This window comes from Oncorhynchus gorbuscha, linkage group LG04 (genome assembly GCF_021184085.1).
Source record: "Oncorhynchus gorbuscha isolate QuinsamMale2020 ecotype Even-year linkage group LG04, OgorEven_v1.0, whole genome shotgun sequence".
NCBI classification, from domain to species: domain Eukaryota; kingdom Metazoa; phylum Chordata; class Actinopteri; order Salmoniformes; family Salmonidae; genus Oncorhynchus; species Oncorhynchus gorbuscha.
This window is the reverse complement of record NC_060176.1, coordinates 60,107,141-60,119,857: the sequence shown is the minus strand read 5'-3', so window position 1 is coordinate 60,119,857 and position 12,717 is coordinate 60,107,141. Positions and strand designations below refer to the sequence as shown.

Here is a 12,717-nt window from a genome sequence, read left to right as displayed (position 1 = left end):
CTGATGAAACAAAAATAGAACTGTTTGGCCATCGTTATGTTTGGAGGAAAAAGGGGTAGGCTTGCAAGCCGAACACCATCATCCCAACCGTGAAGCACGGGGGTGGCAGCATCATGTTGTGTGTGGTGCTTTGCTGCAGGAGGGACTGGTGCACTTCACAAAATGTAAGGAATCATGAGGATGGAAAATGATGTGGATATATTGAAGCAACATCTCAAGACATCAGTCACGAAGTTAAAGCTTGGTCAAAAATGGGTCTTCCAAATGGACAATGACCCCAAGCATACTTCCAAAGTTGTGGCAAAATGGCTTAAGGACAACAATGTCAAGGTATTGGAGTGGCCATCACAAAGCCCTGACCTCAATCCCGTAGCAAATTTGTGGGCATAACTGAGCGTATGCGAGCAAGGAGGCCTACAAAGCTGACTCGGTTACACCAGCTCTGTCAGGAGGAATGGGCCAAAATCCACCCAACATATTGTGGGAAGCTTGTGGAAGGCTACCCAAAACATTTGACTCAAGTTAAACAATTTAAAGGCAACACTACCAAATACTAATTGAGTGTATGTAAACTTCTGACCCACTGGGAATGTGATGAAAGAAATAAAAGCTGAAATAAATCATTCTCTCTACTATTCTACTGACATTTCACATTCTTAAAATAAAGTAGTGATCCTAACTGACCTAAGACAGGAAATTGTGAAAAACTGAGTTTAAATGTATCTGGCTAAGGTGTATGTATTCTGATTGTTTTATACTGTTCAATTCAACTTAAACACAATTTTTTAAATAATTTCCATCAATTTCTGCTTTTGACATAATTTCCACACTGCCACGTAGGGCTGCACGATTTGAGCAAGCAATCTGGGCCTTATTTTTTAAATGTTGCAATTTGACTTGCGATTTAGAGCAAAACACTTGGGTTAACTGTTGGAATCATGGAAATAATATGTCTATTGTAGTTATATAGTTTGAATATTGCACACTTTTAATACAGTGTTGTTTGACATGACAACTAATGAAAATGCCAGGGAGGAGTTATTATGACAGGGTAGGAACTAAAGTGTTGATAGGTGTTTCCTAGGGGACCCTATAATCTTTGGCTACATTGAATGTTCTCTCTTAGCTACTTCATGTAGCTAACATATTCTTGTTTTGCATATTCCTCTTTAATCTAGAAGATACTGTTGCACAAATAAGATGCTGATTTAAGTCTACACCATCACTATTATTATCAGGCTGTATTAGCTCGCTACGTTTGCTTTTACTCAGTACATTTATTGGCTAGCTAGCAATTAGCTTTAGCGGCTAACAATCAGCGGCTCACAAGATTTAGGAATAACTTGCTAAACTAGCTGTTTGCAGATGTAAGAAACACAAGCAAAGAGTGTAATTATAGAATGCAGGTAGATTTATATTAAGAAGCAAAGTGACAACTGCATCATTGTCATCAACATTGTTGCATATGCTGCATTGACCATGCAGACTGAACGCAAGTGTCTCGTGGTCGAGGAACATCAAATGTTCTCCTTGAGTGACAGGACCCATGGCTAGCTCTGTGTGGAAAGTGGCATAGAGAGAGAGAAAGTGGAGAGAGATGACTCAAGTAGCGAAGTAAACTATAAAATTGGACGTCACACACTACGTATCACATTTTACAAACCAAAAATTCTAATACCGTTATAGAAGGTAAAGTAAAAACCCACACCGGTCCGTGCATCAATACCGGTATATCGCATAAAACGGTATACCGCCCAGCCCTATGTCCATGTAGCTCGAATCCCCAGATGGAAACTCTTCAGTCCTCTATGTCTGTCTGACTATTTATAACTCCAGCTCAACAGTGGAGAATTTTGTGTAAACATCTGCTAATTAACTTCTAAATAAGACGAGGTCTGGATAGGTCTAGTAACTCACATGGAGCACTACTCCACAATGATATCCAAGACTGAACTTAACACAGATCCCGCTGCATGATTATACCTGACTGTGAGCTCAACAATCAATACCAGTACTTTAGACAACACACTGTGGAACTGACAGAGTCCTCAAGTAAGCATGGAATCATCCAGAGCTGCCAGGAGCTTCTAAACAATAGCACCAACGTAGAATCAAAGTAACAGTTTAGCTGAAGGAGGGAGTTGTGTTTAGACTGAGCAGGAGGGTGAGAGGAGCTAGGGGGAGAGAGAGCTGATGTCCGTACCGTCCTTGTCGCTGGCGGAGGGGCTGCGTGGGTGGACGCGGGGGCTGCTGATGTTATGGGGGTCCCCCTGCGCTGGGTAGGGGTGCTGTTTGCTGGGCTGACCTGCATGCTGCTTGGCCTCCTGGGAGGACTCTCCATGAGCCATGGTGATCTGCTGCTGGTAAAGAGCCAGGGCATGGGGGGGCAGCTCAGCCTTACTACACCCACCCCGAGGTCCACCATCCGGCATCTGCACACACAGGAGAGAGAAGCCTGGTGAGCAACAGATACACATACAGACAATATACACCCGGGAGATGCCACACCTAATGACCCGGTTCCTCTTATTTTCCCTAATGCCTGGCACCTCGTTTCTCCTCTGGGTCAATGTATCCCCTCTCCTCCAGCTGGCCTGCTTATCTAATACAAATATGATAGGGCTTCATCATTTTACTCGCCATGCTGTTATCTGTGTAAGAAGCAGTATTGTCATTACAGGAGGGCTGGCCTTAATACCACTAGGGGGTAGAATGACCAGGCTGGACTAATCCAAGGACTTATCTGTTACTGATTCTACCTGGCTGGCTTCCATATGCTTTCCAAGGATGGAGGAGACAAAGATACAGGCTGTGGCCCTGGCGTGTAACGAGAGGAGGGGGATGCACTAACTAACACAGAAAGTGGTAAGACTCACAATAGGGGGGATGGCAGCAGCCCTCTGTTTGAGCTGCTTCAGGTCCATGGGCTTTTGCAGGGGGGAGGAGATAACCCCATCATGAGCATAGTTCAGCAGGCTAGGACGGCTGGGAGACGTCATCCTGGACAGGGAGAGAAGGAGACAGAGAGAGAAGTAGAGGAGAGAGCAAGAGAGAGAAGTAACTAGAACACAGAGTTCCCCATTCAGTAGCATGCCAATGGATGTCCCACGCATTCCTTAATATGGCCACAACCCAGATTCTCTTATTTGCTTTCCCAATAAACACAGATTGACCTGGAGCAGAATCTCGTACTATGAAAACACAAAGAGAGCAGAGGTTCTGATTGTGTTTCCATCCCAAATGCCTAACCACCCATCCCCCACTCGCAGATACACTCATACAAACCCACAAAGATACTCTGCCACACACACAGACAAGAGACTGGGGAGCACACACACTCCCTCCCATTGTTTGCTTTGGCACAGAGGGCAACGTTTCCCTAGGCTCTGCCAATACTTGCAGTCTGCTGTCATGGAAAAAACAGAACAAATACCATGCAAACACTGCAGGACGAATCACCACTCCCCCAAGCCGTCAGCCCACATCTTTGACACACACATTTGCGCTTGCAGGCAAACACACTCAGACAGAAGCACGCAGGTACATACAAAATGAGGACATTTTACTGATATCGATAATGACAAGTTGCCTATATTAGAACAATATTGTTTGATGATGAAGAGAAAGGTGAAGTCTGTCACTATAGGCGACAGCTAACAGGACAACTGATCTTCAGAATTTAAAGTTGTAGTAGTGGTGGTTTTAAGGGTAATATGAAAAAGTAACTGCGTGCACATCAATGTTAAAAACATATATTTAGATTTATCTTTAAAAGGGTTTTGTACATATCACCCAGCTCTAGTACATATGCACACACTCACAAAGGCAGATAGAGTTTATGTTGATGATTGTTGTAGAGTATTGGCCACAAATTGTTTGACATCTTAGGGCTATACAGAAGAACACTTGTGACACTCTTCCCCTCTTCCCTTCCCCAGTCCAGATGTAGGTCTCGCTGCAGTGGGGAAACCAGAATTACCCCCCCCCCCCACCTTAGTCAATGCCACTCCGACATTGTTTATCCTAATATCCATTATTTTATTGTAGATTTGTGTGTATTGTTGTAAATTGTTAGATACTACTGTACTGTTGGAGCTAGGAACACAAGCATATCACTACACCTGCAATAACATATGCTAAAAATGTGTGTGTGACAAATAAAATTTGAACAGCCCCCCAGCGCTGAGCCCACACCTATAACCCCCCACCCAGCCCTGAGCCCCCACATGTAACCCCCACCCACCCAAGCCTCGAGTCCACACATGCAACCCCCCTACCCCACCCAGCCATGAGCCCTCACATGAAACCCCACCCTACCCTACCCTGAGCCCTCACATGCAACCCCCCCAGCCCTGAGCCTTCACATGCAATCCCCCTACCTCACCTAGCCCTGAGCCCCACCTGTTCTTCTCTGTACTATCCAACTCCTCCAACTCGTCCGCGCTGCAGGTGGCACTAGAGTCACTGTCTGCGTGGGAGCCCGTCTTGGGCCCATGGTCCTTCTTGGAGCTCTTGGATGAGCTCTTGCTCTCCTCTGCATCTGCAGTGGGGGGCTTCATGTCTCGGTCTGTGGATTCGCTTGGCTGCTCCTTGCTGCCCTCCTCTGCCTCTGTCTTCACCTCCTGCTTGATGGCCTTCCCCACTTCTCCTGGGGGTTTCTCATCTCCTCGCTGGCCCATGTGGGAACCTGAGGCCTCCTTGTCCCCAGAGTTTGAGCCAGCTTTGGCCCCGCCACTACCCTCCTCTTTAGGCTTGCTGTCCTCAGAGGAACGCGGAGAGGGCAGGCTCTCTGTGTCAGAGCTGTTGTTAGCACCACCTGGTAAAGGAGAGCGAGAAGGACAGATAAAGAATGAAAGGCCGCAGATATTACATTGGCTGCCTAGCTGAGTAGTAATCTAGTAAATCAAATCAAAATGTTATTGATCGCATACAGATATTTAGCAGATGTTACTGCGAGTGTAGCTGAATCCAACAGTGCAGTAATAAAACAAAATACAGCAAAGTTGCTTAGGAGCCATGAACAGGGCAACCATGTCTATCGGTGCCATCTTGCTATCATGTAAAATCCTCGTCCTCTTTCACTTCCCTCGCTCTTGTGCCCCATCTTTCTCGAAAACCAGATTTCTCAAAATGCCACTTTCCATCTAATTGGCTTTCACTGTACAATGAGGGAGAACACAAAACCAATTTTGAACGTGGAGGGAATACCCTGGGACTTCCCAGCTCTATTCTGGTAACTGAGACTATAGGTATATCAACAAATGACTACATCAGGGGTCGGCAATATGTAGCATTCGGAAAGTATTCAGACCCCTTGACTTTTTCCACATTGTTAGGTTACAGCCTTATTCTAAAATTATTTATTTTTTCCCTCATCAATCTATACACAATACCCCATAATGACAAAGTGAAAACAGGCTTTTACATAAAAATAAAAACATTTTACCCCCCCTTTTCTCCCCAATTTCGTGGTATCCAATTGTTAGTAATTACTATCTTGTCTCATCGCTACAACTCCCGTACGGGCTCGGGAGAGACGAAGGTCGAAAGCCATGCGTCCTCCGAAACACAACCCAACCAAGCCACACTGCTTCTTAACACAGCGCACATCCAACCCGGAAACCAGCCGCACCAATGTGTCGGAGCAAACACTGTGCACTGCGCCCGGGCCCCACAGGAGTTGCTGGTGCGCGATGATACAAGGATATCCCTACCGGCCAAACCCTCCCTAACCCGGACGACGCTAGGCCAATTGTGTGTCGCCCCACGGACCTCCCGGTCAAGGCCGGCTGCGACAGAGCCTGGGCGCGAACCCAGAGTCTCTGGTGGCAAAACTAGCGCTGCAGTGCAGTGCCCTAGACCACTGCGCCACCAGGGAGGCCCGAAAACAGGCCTTTTGAAAATAAAAAACAGAAATAGGTTATTTACATAAGTAATCCCGACTCTTTGCTATGAGACGCCAAATTGAGCTCTGGTGCATCCTGTTTCCAGTGACCATCCTTGAAATGTTTCTACAACTTGATTGGAGCACCTGTGGTAAATTTAACAGATCGGACATGATTTGGAAAGGCACACCCCTGTCTATATAAGGTCCCACAGTTGACAGTGCATGTTAGCGCAAAAATTAAGCCATGAGGTTGAAGGAATTGTCTGTAAAGCTCAAAGACAGGATTGTGTCGAGGCACATTTCTGCAGAATTGAAGGTCCCCAAGAATACAGTGGCCTCCATCATTCATAAGTGGAAGAAGTTTGGAACCAGTAAGACTCTTCCTAGAGCTGGCTGCCCGGCCAAACTGAGCAATAGGGGGAGAAGGGCTTTGGTCAGGGTGGTGACCAAGAACCCGGTGGTCACTCTGACAGAGCTCTTCTGTAGAGGTGGGAGAACCTTCCAGAAGGACAACCATCTCTGCAGCACTTCACCAATTAGGCCTTTATGTTAGAGTGGCCAGACAGAAGCCACTCCTCAGTACAAGGTACATGACAGCCTACTTAGAGTTTGCCAAAAGGCACCTAAAAGGACTCTCAGACCATGAGAAACAAGATTCTCTGTTCTGATTAAACTAAGATTGAACTGTTTGGCCTGAATGTCAACCGTCACTTCTGGAGGAAACCTGGCACTGCTCATCACCTTCCTTACAGTGAAGCATGGTGGTAGCAGCATCATTCTGTGGGAGTTTTTCAGTGGCAGGGATTGGAGGGTAAAAAGTAATGCTTTTGCTTTGTCATTATGGGGTATTGTGTGTAGATTTATTCAGGGGAAAAAACAATTTAATAAATGTTCAACATAACAAAATGTTGAAAAAGTAAATGGGTCTGAATTACTTTCCAAATGCACTTTATGTCATTTTAATTTTGGGTCAAAAATACTCAAATCACCAGGAATTTAGCCAAAATCTGTTGAAGTATTCCCACAAATATTGATTCTAGATGCAAAGACTGAGCTATTGAGATGCCAAGGTTACTAATATACTAGAAACGACGAGCAATAACAGTTAACAGTATTGCGAATTTGGCCTAAAGTGAGTTGAGGGGCCGTTATCAACCCAGGGTATTTAAATGAGTCTACCAGTAATATGAGCAATCAGCCAGGATCCAAAAGAAGATTCTAGAATTAAAAACGCAGATGTTGGTATGTAGACTACATGTGTGGAAATATTTGATACAGAGCAAAAAAGTATTTTTCTAAATAATGAATGTCTTAGCCAAGTGCTTTGAATTCCCATGCACCCATGGTCAGAACCTCATTTTGATGATGCTGTTAAAAGTCCATATTGCACTTAATTCTTCCTTCAGCACTCAAGGCACTCCAGATATTTCTAATCAAGAAATACCGTCATCACATAACGTAATCATAAAAACATAACCTTCAAATTGATTGAAAACGGTTTCATAAACTAGTTTCAACATAAAGTGTACATGGCTGGTTTCTAATCAGTCCATGTGAATGAGTGATTGCAAGTTCATGGAAGTATTCTGAAAGTGCTTATGGACGGTATACTGACAATGGCTCCCTGTCCTCTATGACGTTGATTATTGTAAGTGTGTGTGTTGTTCCTACCTTCTCCATCCTCGGGGGCCTCCTCCTCGTTGCCGCTGGCCCCGGAGCCCTCCATCTCCTCCTCCTCGGCAGCAGACGGGGCACTGGCCTCTTCACTTTGTAGTGCTTTGCCTTTACGCCGCGCCTTACGCTCTCTCTCCTGGGTGAAACCCAACACACACTAAATACCTCAGCTTGGGAACAACACGCTACAAGAACCACAAGGTAAATGTGCCTACTGCTGTCTGTAACTAGGAGGAATGGCTTGCACTAAGATAGGTGCATTACTAGGTCACACTATAGGTTTCCTTTGAAAGAGTTGATCATTTAACAATTCTAGAAAGGAAGATGAGACATTACCGATTTCATTTTATGCTGCTGCAGAATCTCGTCGAGTTTCTGCCTCTTCTTATAGTTGAAGTAGAAATTCTTGCACTGGGACACAGTTTTGGAGCCCACCATCTTGGCGATGGCTGACCAATTCCTACCATACTGGAGAAGACCTGGAAGAAACATGGACAAGGATTAGACTACAGCACATGCAGACAGGCCAGGACTTTATTACATAGAAAAATAATTTAAATCTAATTTACTACATGAAGAACGACGGTCTGTCAATAAACATCTGTCAGATGAGTCCAAGATATTTTCCTCCCTCCCCTCCAGCTCAACAGTTTTGTCAAATTGCATAATCACACCATGTGTTGTTCTCAGCTGAACCTGTCATATCAATCTAACTAATGACATCCCTAATTCTCATCGCTGGGCTGGGGTCATTCTGATAAAGACTGGTGCTTTTCCCGGTCAACCACATGACAGTGCCTTACACAAAAGGCTAGAAGCCCTGCTGTGCCCAAAGTTGAGACAGATCAACCTGTCTTGGGACCACACTGCTACTGTGTGAGTGAGTGAGCACGTTCGAATTGACTGCATCCGTGATGCATTGTGGGTAAATTGTGACCGATTGATCTACAAATAATAATGAGTAGCTTCTTATGATACAAGGTGATTTGTAGAGTAGTCAGTCGCTTGCAATGGTGGTTGCAATGTGGAACAAGCCCAGAGTGTCCAGTCAGCTAAGGCAGCTCATTAACAGTAGCCACTGTAAGGAGCTTACAACGCCCAATTGTTTCCTGTGCCAGCCTGACAGCTTCTGGCATGAGGAAAGACTCTCGTGGGCCAGGCCACGCTCCGTTATCAGTGGGCATGGACCCACTGAACAACTTCCTAGGACAAAAAACTTTAGACATGTGTTTCCAAGATAATATCTCCAAACGGAGGCAGTAGAACAACAATCTAACAGCCACACGATAAGACAACACTTTACAAAGCAGCAGGCCTGCACCATCTCCTATCCATCTTTTATTTATTTACCCAACAAAAGTTCACTACAGGTTAAAAGTACCACCTCAATAGCAGGCGAATGTAGGCCATGTTTGTGTAGTCTCTTTCTGACAGTTGACTCATGCACTTCGATATTGATTGTGGCAAGAGAGGCCTGTAGATCCCTTAATGTTACCCTGGGGTTCTTAGACTTCTATGAGCACCTTTCAGGCATCTCTTGGGCTAAATTTGGTGGGACGACCTGTCCTAGCTAGACTGCCAGTGGTCTGGAATTTTCTCCGTTTGTAGATGATCTGTTGGACAGTGGAATGATGTACTTCGAAAGGCTTGGAAATGGATTTGTAACCCACTCCCAGACTCATGGTCATCAATTATGTGTCTTTTGAGGGCCTCGGATAGGTCTTCTGATATTTGCATGGTGTTTTACCACATCCCCTTATGGTTAAAACCAGACCAAGTTTCTACTCTTTATGGAAGGCTGGACCCTCCCAAAGTACTCTAATTATTTCCTAATCATTTGCACCTGTTTTGGTGCACCTGATCCTAATTTTTCCTGCCTGAGGAAATTACATTTTTGTTTATTTTAATTGCATAAATTTAGCTCAAATATCCATGTGTCCAAATATAATAAATATATTTCAAAAAGACCACTTTCCAAAGGGTGTACTTAAGTTTTCACATGACTGTATACACACAAACACAACCTCAGTCCAAGGCTTGACTGTCATATTCCCTCACAGGGCCTGTGTGAATGTACAACCCATCAAGTGTTAAAACTAGACTGGGTATTTCATTTTAAATATTAATTACAGGTGTGGAAGGCAAAGCAGGAGAGATGTGAGAGACAGAAAGAGAGAGCGGGCCGGACGACCAGGTTCGTTCCAAGAGAGAAGAACACGTGATCAACACCTATTAACCTTTTACAGCCTTGTCCCGGGGTGCAGGGAGACAGCCAACTGAGCCCAGAGCACACAAGTCCAGCCAGACACCCTGCTACGTGCCACACCAAGAACACACACACAAGAACGCATATACACACACGCACACTTTGCTCTACCCAGTGAACCTGAAGCAATAACACTGCAATTAATTCACTGGAAGTCAAGGGTCACTTTCTTACGACTCACTTTCACAGATCCAGTCCATTCAGTTTAACCAGAGCACAGAAACCATCCCAAGCAGCTTCAGTTCCATTGGCCTCAGGTCCTGGCCAGTGGAGCAACACACAAGAGGAAGCAGGCATCCAATCAGCTGCTGCTCAGCTAGAGCAGGTGGCAAACTCAATCAACCAATTACGATTCTCCATTTCCATAAAAGCTCCTCCCATCGACGGCACAATCAACACCTCGTCAGGGCCGGGGGGCGAGTGTCCTCCTTCTCATGTGCTTGTCACTCCAGCTGTCCCTTGTGTCCCTGGTCTGTATCATGCTATCGGCAGTCTGATCTCTGTGGAGAAGGCAGGTAGTGATTCCACTCCAGAGGGGCAGAGAAAGAAAACAGCTAGGCTCCAGCTCAGCCTCCACACCCCTCCTGCTGGCCTGATACTAGAGCCAGTGTCAGGTTGACATGCTCAAAACAGCACATGCTCCGAGTCTTGCCTCTCCCTTGCCTTTTCCTCACCCTTTCACTTCCCCCACACTCTCGCTCGCTCTCCGTCAGGGCTAGTCCGTTGTTCTCCGCCGGGTCTTTCCCCAATGGCTGCTGTCTGGGAGGACTTTCACAGGAAAGTGGGACCGTGGGGCGGTGCTATGTGCTCAGCCTCTCTCTCCCCTCATCTGATCTCTCCTCTATCTTTCCCTTTTTTCTCCCCTCTCTCCTCCCCTCTCCCTCCCTCCCTCCCTCCCTCCCTCCCTCCCTCTTTCACTCTCACTGCCAGCAGGCAGAGCTGCGCGCACACACACACACACACACACACACACACACACACACACACACACACACACACACACACACACACACACACACACACACACACACACACACACACACACACACACACACACACACACACACACACACACACACACACACACACACACCCTCCCTCTCTCAGTCTCTCTTTTTCGCTTGCTTACTCTCTCTCTAACACATACACAGTTAGTCTGAGGGTAAACAGAGGAGAGAGAGTGAGAGCAGGGGAGTTGAGCTAGAGGGACAATGGAGGAAAGGAAGAGAAAGGGGGAGATGATGTTGATACCATGAGAAAGCATAAAGGGTTTCACATTTTTCCTGACTGACCTGCTTTTCATCCTGAATGTGACCCCTCTCCAGTCTACAACAACACCGAGAAACGGAGAGAGCGAAAATGAAAAATAATAATAATAATCTTCCACAGCTCCTGCCAATCTGGGCCTGTGCCATCTCAGGACACACTGACTGGGAGGCCAGAGGAGAGAGTTTGGAGCACGAGAGGAAAGGGGGGAGAATGCTCTGGCCTGATCCACTCCAACAGTCCAGAACACAGCAGAACACAACAGAGAGCTCTACCTACTACTCCTTTAAAAGGACCTGTACAGTACTACCGCAGGCATGGAGGGAGCGACCTGATTATCCAGCTGCCTGGCTGCCCAAGTAAGCCTGCCAGATTAGAGAACTTGCATAATAACCACTAGCCAAGGAGCGAGTACACACACACACACACACACACACACACACACACACACACACACACACACACACACACACACACACACACACACACACACACACACACACACACACACACACACACACACACACACACACACACACACACACACACACACACACACACACACACACACACACACCTGGCTCTACAGTGCGACCATTTTAATCACATTTCCGCATTAAAAATAGATGTGTGTGAACTGAAAAAGTAACGTATTAGCATATGTGCGAGTTGTGATATACAGCAAAAAGGTATTTCTGCCGTTTTGTTTCATTGCTGGTAGCTAATCACACAAAGAACTAGAGTCCCATATATCTCACCTCGAGCAGCAACAGTGCCTTGGGCGCTCTGCGCACTGTGAGTGAAGTGCTGAAAGATTCATTTTAAAAAGTGCACAGGCATAGAAGTTTCTTGGTTATTTACATCGTTTTGTTTACAGGTCTCTCTTGGAAAAGAGATATTATCTCAATGACAAAAAAAATGTATAAATAAAGGTAAAATAAATAAAAAAGTTGTTTTTCAATGTTAGTTTGAGCTTTGCTCAACTGCTAGGGATGAGACGTCAGAGAATCTTCTCTCACAGACAGACCTGGGCGTCCCACCCAATGATGTATATATACCCTGTATTTGTGATGTAACTTATTGGCTGATGAGAACCTTTGAAGCCACCAGTCGGCCATATTGGCACTCCCCAGTAGGAGCAGTCCTCCATAGTAATGAATGGAATTCTACAGTATTTACATTAAATGTTTCAGGTACAAAATTACATGTATTTAAGTATTTAGTTGTAGTGGGGACAGTAACATTAGTATGTTATATATTATTTTATTTTTTATGTTTAACTCAAATAACATAATTGAAAAGTATGCTTTTAGGTGTCTGTAATATAATAAATGTGTCAAAAATGAATATAGACATTAATAAATGCATTTCTATTGCTTCCAAAATATATATCTTTTTACAATGGAGGATGAGTGTCAAGACGGAGGTGTGGTGGCTTCAAAACATTGCCCTTGTCAGTCCTCTAGTGTATATATAAATGATTGGTCCCACCACATAACTGGCCCGCCCCTTAAAGGGGCAGCTGAACATTTTTCTTTCACCGAAGTGACTCAAATATTTAAGGGTACATTGTACTTGATTGAGCATGGCACACTCCAAAAAACTTTTATTCCTGCACTTTTAA

General features: G+C 45.2%; 1 protein-coding gene across 1 annotated transcript in view; it reads right to left on the bottom strand.

Annotated features, from left to right (window-relative positions):
- Nucleotides 1-12,717, bottom strand: part of LOC124034383 (nuclear receptor corepressor 2-like) — a 183,935-nt gene that overhangs the window by 37,075 nt on the left and 134,143 nt on the right. Inside the window, 5 exon segments of the mRNA XM_046347510.1 lie at nt 2,204-2,432; nt 2,877-3,000; nt 4,402-4,816; nt 7,559-7,697; nt 7,898-8,040. Of these exon segments, the coding sequence (XP_046203466.1) occupies nt 2,204-2,432; nt 2,877-3,000; nt 4,402-4,816; nt 7,559-7,697; nt 7,898-8,040 (1,050 nt within the window).